Source organism: Bufo gargarizans, chromosome 1 (genome assembly GCF_014858855.1).
Source record: "Bufo gargarizans isolate SCDJY-AF-19 chromosome 1, ASM1485885v1, whole genome shotgun sequence".
NCBI classification, from domain to species: domain Eukaryota; kingdom Metazoa; phylum Chordata; class Amphibia; order Anura; family Bufonidae; genus Bufo; species Bufo gargarizans.
The window spans coordinates 309,422,043-309,436,908 of record NC_058080.1 but is presented as its reverse complement, the minus strand read 5'-3'; the positions used below and the strand labels follow the sequence as shown (position 1 = coordinate 309,436,908).

The 14,866-nt window shown below is 45.4% G+C and overlaps 1 protein-coding gene across 2 annotated transcripts in view; it reads right to left on the bottom strand.

The window, feature by feature from the left end:
* UBXN8 (UBX domain protein 8) overlaps positions 1-13,852 on the bottom strand; it is a 62,844-nt gene extending 48,992 nt beyond the window's left edge. For both annotated transcript variants that reach the window (XM_044305184.1, XM_044305193.1), the window contains exons 1-2: positions 13,706-13,852; positions 6,159-6,281 (exon numbers count right to left, since the gene is read on the bottom strand). In XM_044305184.1, the coding sequence (XP_044161119.1) occupies positions 6,159-6,281; positions 13,706-13,790 (208 nt within the window). In that variant the 5' untranslated portion in view covers positions 13,791-13,852. The remainder of the gene's footprint in view (positions 1-6,158; positions 6,282-13,705) is intronic.
* Between the last annotated feature and the right edge of the window lie 1,014 nt (positions 13,853-14,866).

Sequence of the window (14,866 nt, the reverse complement as noted above, 5' to 3'; positions counted from 1 at the left end):
TCTCCCTGGTATGGAAGAGAGAGAGACCATTAGTCCAGTGCCAAGAAGAGAGAGAGGGACCGGAATACAAGCCTCACTACTTACATGACTCGGGTTAGGGATGTCTGCGCTAGTATCCATAGCTGACATCTGGACCTCCATACCACGCTTGGACAATCAAACTGACACACAATTTATGTCCTACCTGGTCCACCCGTTGCCGCGCGGCTCCGCCTCCTTAAATCCAGGTGGGGGGGGGACTCATTCAAACGAAGAGTCGACCCCCCCTTCCGTGCATTCCGCCGGGCTCAGCGTTCCCTGGGCGCCGCCATCTTTCTTCCGCCCATGTGACCCGCACTTCCGGTCACATGGGCCTGCACGTCAAACGGGAGGAGCGCCGAGCGCAGGAGCCGCAGCCGATCCCAGAGCTCCCGAACCCGGAAGAAGCGGCTTCGGCTCCCCGATACCGCGGCCACCTGAACCCTTTCTGGATGGATTCAGCAAAAGGAAAACAGGTATCGGGGGAAGCTAGGCGACCCCTACCCAGAGAGGTGCTAGCCCCAGGGCCCTCCAGAGCCTGAAGAGGAGAGGGAGACCCCCCCGACCAGGCTCGGCCCTGAAATAGATTCCCAGAGTCGGGAAAGATTCTCTCTGCTCCGATCCCTGTAGGGACAGGAAGAACACTGGAGAGTGGGAGGGGAGGGGGCCTTTTAATCTCTCTCGCTTCCTGTCCCTACAGAGACCAATAGGACAACCTCCATGGGTGCTGTCATGGAGGGACGTCCTGGAAATAAAAAATAAATATCATTTCCGCTAACTTGGGCCAAAAAAATGTCTGGATGGAGCCTTACAGGGGGGTGATCAATGACAGGGGGGTGATCACCCATATAGACTCCCTGATCACCCCCTTGTAAGGCTCCATTCAGACGTCCGTATGATTTTTACTGATCCACGGATACATGGATCGGATCCGCAAAACTTATACGGACGTCTGAATGGAGCCTTACAGGGGGGTGATCAATGACAGGTGGGTGATCACCCATATAGACTCCCTGATCACCCCCTTGTCATTGATCACCCCCCTGTAAGGCTCCATTCAGACGTCCGTATGTGTTCTGCCGGATCCGATCCATGTATCCGTGGATCCGTAAAAATCATACGGACGTCTGAATGGAGCCTTACAGGGGGGTGATCAGGGAGTCTATATGGGTGATCACCCCCCTGTCATTGATCACCTCCCTGTAAGGCTCCATTCAGACGTCCGTATGTGTTTTGCGGATCCGATCCATGTATCCGTGGATCCGTAAAAATCATACGGACGTCTGAATGGAGCCTTACAGGGGGGTGATCAATGACAGGGGGGTGATCAGGGAGTCTATATGGGTAATCACCCCCCTGTCATTGTTCACCCCCCTGTAAGGCTCCATTCAGACGTCCGTATGTGTTTTGCGGATCCGGTCCATGTATCCGTAAAATTCATATGGATGTCTGAATGGAGCCTTACATGGGGGTGATCAATGACAGGGGGGTGATCAATGACAGGGGGTGATCAGGGAGTGTATATGAGGTGATCACCCCCCTGTCATTGTTTACCCCCCTGTAAGGCTCCATTCAGACGTCCGTATGTGTTTTGCAGATCCGATCCATGTATCCGTGGATCTGTACAAATCATACGGACATCTGAATGGAGCCTTACAGGGGGGTGATCAATGACAGGGGGGTGATCAATGACAGGGGGGTGATCAGGGAGTCTATATGGGTGATAAACCCCCTGTCATTGATCACCCCCCTGTAAGGCTTTATTCAGACGTCCGTATGTGTTTTGCGGATCCGATCCATGTATCCGTGGATCCGTAAAAATCATACGGATGTCTGAATGGAGCCTTACAGGGGTGTGATCAATGACAGGGGGGTGATCAGGGAGTCTATATGGGGTGATCAGGGGTTCGTAAGGGGTTAATAAGTAACGGGGGGGGGGGGGGGTGTAGTGTAGTGGTGTTTGGTGCTACTTTACACAGCTACCTGTGTCCTCTGGCGGTCGATCCAAACAAAAGGGACCACCAAAGGACCAGGTAGCAGGTATATTAGACGCTGTTATCAAAACAGCATCTAATATACCTGTTAAGGGTTCAAAAAAATCGCATCTCCAGCCTGCCAGCGAACGATCGCCGCTGGCAGGCTGGAGATCCACTCGCTTACCTTCCGATCCTGTGAATGCGCGCGTTCACAGGAAATCTCGCGTCTCGCGAGGTGACGCGTATATGCATGACTGTGCGCAGCGCTGCCGCCTCCGGAACGCGATCCTGCGTTAGGCGGTCCGGAGGCGGTTAAAAAACTACTGTAGATGCCAGCCCCTACCCCCTGTATTAGGGGTTATTCACAGTGGCTGACACTTTTATGGGGGGGGGGGGGGGGGGTTGGATCTGTGAATGACAAATAGCATAAGATGCTATTTATCTGTCATCCACAGATCCCCCCATAGCAGTGTCATGCCATTCACAGATGCCCCCATAACAGTGCCATCCACAGATGCCCCCATAACAGTGCCATCCACAGACGCCCCCATAACAGTGCCATCCACAGACGCCCCCATAACAGTGCCATCCACAGACACCTCCATAACAGTGCCATCCACAAATGCCCCCATAACAGTGTCCGCCACAGACCCCCATAACAGTGTCCGCCACAGACCCCCATAACAGTGCCATCCACGGACCCCCGTAACAGTGCCATCCACAGACGCTCATAACAGTGTCAGCTACAGACCCCCATAACAGTGTCATCCACAGACCCCCATAACAGTGTCATCCACAGATCCCTCATAACAGTGCGTTATCCACAGATCCCCCATAATAGTGTCACTCACAGGCTACCATTAGTTCAAAGCCCACCAAAAGCACACCATTTGGTAAAAAAAAAAAAAAAATAATAATAATCTTATTTTCCTCCTCAAAAACCTAGGTGCCTCTTATAGGCCGGTGCGTCTTATAAGGCGAAAAATACGGTATATTTTTTAAAGTGTTTTTTTTTTTTATGTACAAAAACTACAGAAATTTAGTCAGAAATTTTGTATCTCGATAATCATATAGACAAAGAATAAAGTCAACATGTCAATTATGCTACACGCTGTGAAAAAAGGAACCCAAATTGGTACCAATGAAAAGTACAGCTTGTTCTGCAAAAAACAAGCCGTGAGTCAGCTCCATCAACAGAAAAATTTGTGTGTGCTCTCAGAATACAGCAACACAAAAACAAACAATATATTTTATTTTTTTTACTGCTGGCCCAGATTTAGTAATGTGTCTGTGCAAAGAATCTGTCTAAAAGGGGAAGAAGGGTTTCAACACTGGGCAAGGCCTAAGAGGCACCACAATTCTGTCTCAAAGTAAGCCAGCTAATAGTTGATATAGAGCCGGACAGAAGTTTCTATCCCTGCAGATTTAGGGCTCGTGCACACGACCATTGCTGTTTTCAGGGTCTGCAAATTGCAGATCCACAAAATGCGGATACTGGCCGTGTGTTGCGCATTTTGCAGAATGTAAAATGGACAAGAAAAGGACATGTTCCATTTTTTTGCAGAGTCAGGGAACGGACATCTGGATGCAGGCAGCACACAGTGTTCTGTCCGCATCTTTTGCAGCCCCACCTAAGTAAATGGGTCTGCATCTGACCAGGAAAAAAACGTGGATTAGATGTGGACCAAAAATAAGTTTGTGGGCATGAGTTCTTATGATGATAAATATGATGCAGCCCGAGTCCCTGTGATAAATCTGGTGCAGGTTTAGGCAGCCTGTCTAAGCTTATATAATCTACAAGATTAGGAAATCTGCATCAGTGTATTTACACTACTACAAAAAGTTAGGGGGATATTTGGCTTTCAGGTGAAATTTATGAAAAACGTAAAAAGTTCATGCTACAGTGATGAACGCTACATGAAAATAGGTCATTTATGTAGAAGCATGCAATGGTGATTTCCTCATCTCAAACAATTTATTGAAATAAAAGCCAACAGTGTTGGGTATACCCCCACAAGCAATGTCAATGTCTCAATACCTTGTCATGTGGCCTCGAGCATCAATTACAGCTTGACAACGATGTCTCATGTTGTTCACAAGTCGACTTATTGGCTGCTGAGGCATGGCATCCCACTCTTCTTTAAGGTCGCCCTTGGGTCTTTGAGGTTCTGGGGTACAGAGTTATGAGCCTCTACACAGCGACTCAGCTGATCTCATAGGTTTTCAATGGGATTCAGGTCTGGAGAAAGTGCAGGCCACTCCATTTGAGGCACCCCAGTCTCCAGCAGTCGTTCCCTAATGATGGGATCTCGATGAGCTGGCGCATTGTCATCCATGAAGATGGATTAATGATGATATTCAAGTAGTATGGGCTTGTCACTGTACCATTCACAAAGTGTAGGGCAGTTCTGTATTGACTAGAAACATCTGCCCACCCCGTAACACCACCATCATCAAAGGCTCATCTGGTGACAGTGGCTGATGCATAGAACTCTCTCCTTGACGTCTCCAACAACGTTGGCGGCAATCATTTTTCTCAACGTGAATCGACTTTCATCATCTTTTTTTTTTAATAGTATCTTTTTATTTTATTAATTTTAGCGAAAGCGTAACAAACACTACAATACAGACAATCAGCCATTGAGTCCAGTACATTCAATTACATGGGATCAGACATAGCAGCTCCTTTTATCCCTTATTGAGGCTAGAAGCAAATATCAAGTTCAATATGAATAGTACCCAATAGATTATGTCCCAGGATGGTAAAACATACTGCACATACACTCACACACTCATACACACCTTCATTGGCCGGAAACAAAACTCACTGTCGCCTATGGCACCAGAGTCTGAGCTCCAATCCAAGGGTCCCATATCTTCACGAAACGGTAAGGAATCCCTCTTTGCTCATACACAAACTTAAATAAGTCAAGGTCAGTATTAACTAGGCGTACCCACTGCTGCACCGTAGGGCTCTTAGGGGGTTTCCAATTAAGAAGGATAGTTTTCCTAGCATAGCATAAGAGTGTTCTATATAGCTTCCTACCAAATTTCGTCGGGATAACCTCATTCACTACCCCCAACAAACTAGTGAGCTCAGTACAAACATTGGGAAAGCCCAGTTTTTCATTAATATACTTATGAATCTCCTCCCAGAAGCCATGAATGATCGGACATTGCCAAACCATGTGAATAAGGCAGCCGTTTTCATGACCACATCTTGTGCATTGAGGGTTTGGCAACTTACCCATTTTAAATAACCTCTCAGGGGTATAATATATCCTATGAAGCCACTTCAGACTTTCATCATTAAACAGCACTGAGGCCCACTGATTCCTCATCCAGCCTAGATGCTGACTGGCCCATGCAAGAAAATGACTCCTGTGCCTGGTGGTGTGGTCAGGTACCCCTGCAGGTCGTCTAGCATGCAGACACTGATGTAAATGGTTAAATGTGCCTGGAGTTGTGTAGCATTCATCTTCCGGTTCCGCAGGGCATTGTTCACAATTAAGCGGTCATCAGTGTGGGATGTGGCCAAAGGACGTCCACTTCTATGCCTTTCTGCAACTCTTCCAGTCTCTCTCTATCTCTGTTGCAACCTGCTGATGACACTCCGTGACACTCTAAACTCAGTGGCCACTTCTGTCTGAGAACATCCTGCTTAAAGCCTTGCAATGGTGAGGTACTGTTGATCAACTGTTAGGTGTCGTCTTTGTCTCATGATATAAAATGTGAACAGCATGATGAAGAGGACCGTTTAAATACCAATTCTAACTGAACCAGGACATTTATTGGGCGATTCATGGATCAAACACATGTTGTGGATTTTGCAGTTAAGCTCCTTGTTAGAGAACAGCAAGTTGTGCAAAAAGTACTGAAACATTGAACAGTTGGACATGTGCATTCAAAAGTTTAGAGAAGGTCACGTTAAGTTTACCTGTAAAGGTTAGAGTACATTTTATGTTCATCCTGAAATTTCACCCACAAGCCAAATATCCCTAACTTGTTGTGAGAAGTGTAAATCGCTTCACAACCCCTTTAAGGCAAGTTGATAACTTTTAAAGGGAACATGAGAAAGTTTGGTGATGCTTTCCTTTATTAAAGTAAGTGAGAGTTAGTAACTGTCCTGCTTTACATTTCCTTGGCCACAAGTTTTGTTCTTACCTGCTGGAGAGCTGCCAGAGAGATGAACTGTATTAAAATACGGAGTTACCACAGAAACAATGAAAGTGACAAGAGCGAGGATCAAGATAAATCTTCCCATCCAGAAAGCAATCTCTTTCAAGCCTGACATAAAAGAAAAAAAACGTAAAAATCATTTTAAGCAATTTGTCTAGAAGTGTTTTAACAGCACAGGAGCCCAGACTTCATTGATTAGTGTTAGAAGCTGAACACAACCATCAATACCATTCTAATCTGCATGAAAGGAAACCTGTGTTTACTGCAAGGAGGATTTGCTGAACACATCCCTTCTTAATCTCTAGCCTTTGCTTTTATTGCCTAAGTATTGTTGGTTGCTTATAGCTTTTAAGAGATTATTAAAACTTCAAAAAAACTGGCCCATATGGCCTTATGAATTGTTGACAGTACTGAGGATCTTCTTCCACTTTTGAATCTGGAGGGATGCTAAAGGGAAACTGAAAAGCAGCACCTACCATCAATGCTTTAGGTTAAATGCACACAATCAGGATTGCGTGTGGATTTTCCGCGTGGATTTGCGTGCGGAACATCCGCACTGTAGGTCATGTTCATTGTATTCTATGAGAATTTGAAATTCTGAGTGCACACGATGCAGATTTTTTCCGCGCGGATTTTGACCTGCGGTGCGAATTTTAAAATCCGCAGCATGTCAATTTATTTTATTTTTCCTGACCGGATTTTCTTCATTCACTTAGTAAAATCTGCATGCAGAAAATCCGCACCGAAACCGCACCAATTGATGCGGATTGACCACACAGATTTGCCTGCGAACACCTGCGGATTTCAGTGCGGATGCTCCGCACATGAATCCTGAACGTGTGCATGTACCCTTACACTCCCTAAGGAATGATTTAATAGAATGGTAAGACGTGTCCAAAATGCCTTCAGATGCCCACCAATGGACCTCATCTGAACATACACATGCTTCTTCAGGAACAGTTGTTAGAATCTCAACTGCACTACGTTTGCCACTATGTGAAAAAGCATAGGTTTGTCTTCACGCCATGACTACATCAGGTGAAAATGTGAAGAAAATGTAAGGATAGTAAAAAGGAAGAATTCAAATGTGTCCTGTGATGTACACATAGGTTTTTATAGGCTAACCATTATGCCAAAAGACTGGAACGGTTAACCCCTTAGGGACCCTGTCATTTTTCACCTTAACGACCAGACCAGTTTTGTTGGTACTATTTTAGGGTACATATGATTTTTGGTTGATCTATATTACACTTTTTGTGAGGCAAGGTAACAAAAAATAGCATTTTTTTTTGTTATTTACAATGTTCATCTGACAGGTTAGATCATGTGCTATTTTTTATAGAGCAGGTTGTTACGGACACGACAATAACAAATATGACTATTTGGTTGTTTGTTTCAGTTTTACATAAAGCATTTTTGAAAAAAAAAAAGATTTTTTAGTGTCTCCATATTCTGAAAGCAATAGTTTTTTTTAAGGGCGACTGTATTATGTAGGGGCTCATTTTTTTTGTGTGAGATTACGGTTTGATTGGTACTATATTAGGGTGCATATCACTTTTTGATTGCTTGGAATTACTCTTTTTGTGATGTAAAGTGTCAAAAAATGCCTTTTTTGACACACTTCATTTTTTTTACGGTTACGGTGTTCACATGAGGGGTTAGGTCATGTGATATTTTTTACAGCAGGCTCTGATGCAGCCATACCTAATATGTATACTTTTTTAATTATTTAAGTTTTACACAATAACATTTTTTAAACTAAAAAAATCATCTTTTAGTGTCTCCAAATTCTGAGAGCAATAGCTTTTTTATTTCTTGGGCGATTGTCTTAGTTATAAGGGTCTAATTTTTTGTGGAATAAGATGACAGTTTGATTGGTACCATTTTGGGGTGCTTATGACTTTTTGATCGATTGGTATTGTGATGTAAGGTGACAAAAAATGTAGTTGTTTTTTTTACGGTGTTGACCTGAGGGGTTGGGTCATCTGATATTTTTATAGAGCAGATTGTTACGGACCCGGCGATACCTAATATGTTTTTTTTTTTTTTTACATTTAACAGAATAAAAGCATTTTTGAAACAAAAAAATATAAATCATGTTTTAGTGTTTCCATAGTATGAGGTAGGGATCGACCGATTATCGGATTTACCGATATTATCGGCCGATATTCAGGATTTTGAACACTATCGGTATCTATTTTGCCGATATTCCGATAGCGTATGGGGAACACAGATCGCGCTGCTCTCAGCGCTCTCCGTGTTCCCCTTAGCAGCACAGGGGAGAAGGAGCAGTGTCTCCTCCCCCTGTGCTGCTCCTGCCGCTGCCGCCAATGTAAGGACAGGGGACAGGAGGAGGGGAGGAGCTATGGCCACTGCTCCACCAATGAAGATTAATCTATCATTCATTCATATACAGGAGGAGGGAGCTGCAGAATCACATAGCCGGCTCCCGGCCTCTATGAGCTGTAGCTGCGATCTGCGGTAGTTAACTCCTCAGGTGCCGCGGATCGCAGCTACTGCTCATAGAGGTCGGGAGCCGGCTATGTGATCCTGCAGCCAGCTCCCGCCTCCTGTATATGAATAAATGTGAGATTAAGCTTCATTGGTGGCGCAGTGCGCCCCCCCAAGCCCCCCAGTATCAGACATTGGTGGCGCAGTGCGCCCCCCCCCCCAGTATTAAGCATTGGTGGCGCAGTGCGCCTCCCCCCCAAGCCCCCCCAGTATTAAGCATTGGTGGCGCAGTGCGCCCCCCCCCCCCCAGTATTAAGCAGTGGTGGCGCATAGGGCCCCCCCACCCCAGTCGCAGTGCGCCCCTCCACAGGATCCCCTCTCCCTTGCTCCTCCGATCGGAGCCCCAGCAGTGTAATGCTGGGGCTCCGATCGGTTACCATGGCAGCCAGGACGCTATTGAAGCCCTGGCTGCCATGGTAATCTCCCTGCTGCTGTGTGCACAAAGCACACAGCAGCAGGGACAGTGTGAGCTCCTATTCACCCGATAGATCTCTATTAGGGTGAATAGGACAAGGGTTCTAGTCCCTAAGGGGGCTAAAAGTTAGTTAAAAAAAAAAAAGCTACAAAAAAAATAATAAAAACACCAAAATATTAAATATAAATGAAAAAGAAAGATTTACAAAAAAAATAAAAAAAATACACATTAACAATAAACATTAATTTTCAGCAGATTTGTGGGAATTTTTTATTTTTTTTCAAAAATGAAAATTCCCAGAATATCGGTATAAATTATCGGCTATCGGCCTGAAAGTTCACAAATTATCGGTATCGGCCCTAAAAAATCAATATCGGTCGATCCCTAGTATGAGGTGACGTTTTTTTTTAGCACCGTTTTTATTTTTTTACGGTGTTCACCTGAGGAATTAGGTCATGTGATATTTTTCTAGAGCCGGTCGATACGGACGCGGTGATACCTAATATGTGTACTTTTCTTTTTTCCCTATTTTTTTTTTAAAATTTACTTTATTTTGGGAAAAGGATGCTATTTTTTTTACTTGAAACTTTAATTATTATTTTTTTAAACTTATTTTTCACCTTTTTTTTTGTCCCACTCTGGGACCCCAACTTTTGGGGGTCTGATCCCCTTTACAATGTATCACTAATACTGTATTGTGATGCACTGGCTGTAAGTGTATTACACAGTGTCGTACATGTACAGCGCTGGTCCTTAAGGGGTTAACATACCAGTATGGATAATCCGGTGTGTCTATCTTTAGGTCTGCGATTTGTTTACTTCCTATCTGCCATAATCATGTGCTTCACTACAGCCAATGACGGGACGAATTAAACAAGACGCGGACCAGATGATGGACGCACAAAAGCCGACACACAGGAACAGAGCGGAGGGGATAGGTATGATTCCTTCCATTGCAGAGGCAGCCTCCTGTGAAAAGTTACTTATTCTGAGACCACCCCATTAATGCTGTCTTTCTGTTCTGTCTGATAGACAGAGAAAGACGCTCATAGGGTAAATATGTTTGATAAATGAATTATCCACAAACAGTAAGAAATGGTTTGCTCACCTATTGTGGTTGCACCAATTTGGGCACAACCACAATAAAGGCCAAGTGAAGATGGTAAGCAGTTGATGCAGCCTGGGTTTGTGCGTTCACCTTGGGTTTGTCCATTCACCACTCTGGTATGACAGTAGAAATAAGTAGACACTGGACCTTTTGATCCGAACGTATGGACAGCAGGAAGCGCACTGTCACAACCGGTTGTTTAGCAATTTTCAGTTTATTTGTAGACAACGCGTTTCGGGGTACTACTGACCCCTTTATCATGTCTCAGATTAATCAACTCCAGCCGTGCCACCTGCTCTGCTGATTAATCCGAGACTTGATAAAGGGGTCAGTAGTACCCCGAAACAAATAAACAGGAAATTGCTAAACAACGGGTTGTGACAGTGTGCCTCCTGTTGTCCATACATTCGGATCAAAAGGTCCAGCGTCTACTTATTTTTCTATTCTGTCTAGCAGTTTAGAGATGACTGCAGGCATGCCCAGCAGTAAACTTCCTATGATGATCATCACTATTGAGCATGTGCAAAACTGCTCTGTAACTAAGGGCCTTGGAGTGGTATGAAGACATCTACAATAAGGCATAGGAGAGAACACAGGCGAGGTGAGAACTGATCTTCTATCACCACTAGAACACCCTGCTTATCACTGATTATAGTATAAGGACAGGGGAGGACACAGTAGAGGTGAGAACTGATCTTCTATCACCACTAGAACACCCTGCTTATCACTGATTATAGTATAAGGACAGGGGAGGACACAGGAGAGGTGAGAACTGATCTTCTATCACCACTAGAACACCCTGCTTATCACTGATTATAGTATAAGGAGAGGTGAGACACAGGCGAGGTGAGAACTGATCTTCTATCACCACTAGAACACCCTGCTTATCACTGATTATAGTATAAGGACAGGGGAGAACACAGGAGAGGTGAGAACTGATCTATCACCATTAGAACACCCTGCTTATTACTGTTTATAGTATAAGGACAGGGGAGAACACAGGAGAGGTGAGAACTGATCTTCTATCACCACTAGAACACCCTGCTTATTACTGTTTATAGTATAAGGACAGGGGAGAACACAGGAGAGGTGAGAACTGATCTTCTATCACCACTAGAACACCCTGCTTATCACTGATTATAGTATAAGGACAGGGGAGGACACAGGAGAGGTGAGAACTGATTTTCTATCACCACTAGAACACCCTGCTTATCACTGATTATAGTATAAGGACAGGGGAGGACACAGGAGAGGTGAGAACTGATCTTCTATCACCACTAGAACACCCTGCTTATCACTGATTATAGTATAAGGAGAGGTGAGACACAGGCGAGGTGAGAACTGATCTTCTATCACCACTAGAACACCCTGCTTATCACTGATTATAGTATAAGGACAGGGGAGGACACAGGAGAGGTGAGAACTGATCTTCTATCACCACTAGAACACCCTGCTTATCACTGATTATAGTATAAGGACAGGGGAGAACACAGGAGAGGTGAGAACTGATCTATCACCATTAGAACACCCTGCTTATTACTGTTTATAGTATAAGGACAGGGGAGAACACAGGAGAGGTGAGAACTGATCTTCTATCACCACTAGAACACCCTGCTTATCACTGATTATAGTATAAGGACAGGGGAGGACACAGGAGAGGTGAGAACTGATTTTCTATCACCACTAGAACACCCTGCTTATCACTGATTATAGTATAAGGACAGGGGAGGACACAGGAGAGGTGAGAACTGATCTTCTATCACCACTAGAACACCCTGCTTATCACTGATTATAGTATAAGGACAGGGGAGGACACAGGAGAGGTGAGAACTGATCTTCTATCACCACTAGAACACCCTGCTTATCACTGTTTATAGTATAAGGGACCGTATAATGGGACTTGCAGTTCTCCAGGACCAATGCCAGGTTTTTCATGTTCATCTATCTCCTGTATTACAGCAGCACATATGCTGGTACTTGTAGTCCACTAAAGTACTGAGGGGCTTGCACATCAAGAGGACTGTGGTGTATGCTCTAATACTGTCTAATACTGCATACTATGTGTATAGTGCTGCCAGGAGGGATAACCACACACACAATGTTTCCACATATACCAGGATGAGGTCAGGTTCTGCAGTCACAACCCCCCAATTACCAAGCATTTGGTGATCTCATACACTCAGACCTGTGACGTTATGCATCACTATGGCTTCCTGATGTTAGCGGGCAAGGCGGGAGAGGAGGCATGGGCCAGCATTATGTGGGGTACATTGAACAGGAATCCTTAAGGAAACACAAAGGTTTAAAAGTCAAATGTGGTGAACCAAGCCAGTGGAAGGTAAAATTCAATATGTACAGGCTGGTGGCAACAAAAGGCATCGCTAGCCACAGAATGGGCAAATTAATCAAATTCAATTAATTGCCCAGCAGTGTTTTTTTTTTGTTTTTTTTGCCTACATGCACAAAATGTACATATTATGCTCTTCTGCAGACGCGAAATTGAATACAGACTATCTACTAGACCTACTACTACTAAGCTTGCACAATGGGCACTGCAGGGGCCCTCATAAAGGAGCATGCTGTGACAACCGGCCACAGCATGCCTGTGTGCATGATGTGATGCGTCTATTGTTGCTGTTCTTGTGGGAAGCCTCGGAATCAGCACCAGGACCCTCCTTTGGCCTCCCCCCCCCCCCCCCACTCTTGTAACCAGAGATGTCTGTCGTGGTCTTCCCCCAACATGGTCTCCCCAGGACCCTAGCTGCAGGGTGTACCCCCTGGGGGCAAGTTAAGAATTAGTGCTCTACTGTATAAGCTTCGTACAATGTCAGTGTGAACAAGACTTCACAATGTCCTGCAGATGAACCCTCCAACCCTTGGTATGACATTAGAAACACAAGGATGAAGGCTCCATACACAACAGAACTGTAACCTGGATGTGGCATCAGCCATGGACGTCTTTTGTGTCCTCAGCATTCGTGACAAGGCATGGTGACGTCCTGGTGCTGATGACCTGGCCAGTGTTTTACGAGAGCGCCACATCGGTTCATTTTTGCGCCAGTACTGTGCCGCGAATCCCACGATGACTGCAGGTTTAATGACTCAAACCAAAATCCGCCCATCAGACCCATGGCCTTGCAGCCATAATACAAGCAGAAAAATCAGCCCATAATGTGAACCCCTCAGTATTAATGGGGCTATGGAGCACAGTGACAGAGGAGGGGCAAGGTTTGCAGCATTTTTTGATGGAGGAGCACGTCCCAGTTATGTCCAGGCTTCCTTTCATAGCACAATGGGGGTCCCTCATAGGATGGGGGGCACCGACGTTCTCCTCACTCTGATGGTCTGTGCTGTCATTTATATCAGATGGCAGTGGCTCAGACAGCACTGTGAACAGAGCCCTGGTGTGACAACTGCTTCTACAGACGCCACTCGCACAAAGGGTTAACAGCAGGCATGCAGAGGACACACAGCATGCATGACGAGTCGGACTGATACCTAGCGGGTGACTCCTCAAGCACAGGAGGATGAAGAAGGAGACGAACAGCAGGCACAGCAGTGAGGCCTGGCTCCTGGCTGCCATGTCTCCGGGACCGGGGCAGGAAGCGTCCGTGTGTGTACACGTGACCGGAAGAAGCTACGTGGACTGCAGTGTAGTCGGCGCTGCCTGGACACAGGTGTGAGGCGCCGATAGTAGTACCCATAATGCACCTCACTGACCCAGTCCTGCCCTGGAGGCTGAGAGATACCTGCCAATGGGAAACACAAACTGGGGTAAAGGGAAACTGGCATAGTTGCCCATAGCAACCAATAAGATTCCACCTCTCATTTTCCAAAGGAGCGCTGGAAAATGAAAGGTTGATCCTGATTGGTTGCTATGGGCAACAAAGCCAGTTTTCCTTTACAACAGCTTTGATAAATCTACCCCATAATTGCCACCTTTCAGGCGCTACACCATTTCTATCTCTCATGCCCACCCATTTATATAGGTTAGATTCCCACTTTTGGCATTAGAATCACAATTGGCTCCAGCACACGCCAAAATGAATACAAACCAATAAAAGGTATATGAAAACTGTCTGCTATTTTGGAGCGTTTCTGCGACAAAATAGCAGACGTGGTTGGTCGGCACTCCTAGTCGTTATTGATGGTGCTCAGTGGTAGATGTTTTTACGAAATCAGACAGACTGCTACTTTCACACTAGCGTTCGGGGCTCCGCTTGTGAGCTCCGTTTGAAGGGGCTCACAAGCGGACCCGAACGCATCCGTACTGCCCTAATGCATTCTGAGTGGACGCGGAACCGCTCAGAATGCATCAGTCTGGCACCGTTTGGCCTCCGCTCCGCAAACGGATCCGTCCAGACTTACAATGTAAGTCAATGGGGACGGATCCGTTTGAATATGACACACTATGGCTCAATTTTCAAACGGATCCGTCCCCCTTTGACTTTCAATGTAAAGTCAAAACGGTTCCGTCCCCTATTGACTTTCAATGTAAAGTCTGGACGGATCCGTTCAGGCTACTTTTGCACTTAGAATTTTTTTTACAATATAATGCAGACGGATCCGTTCTGAACGGATCCACCGCCTGCATTATATGAGCGGATCCGTCTCAGACGGATCCGCTCTGAACGCAAGTGTGAAAGTAGCCACGGCACT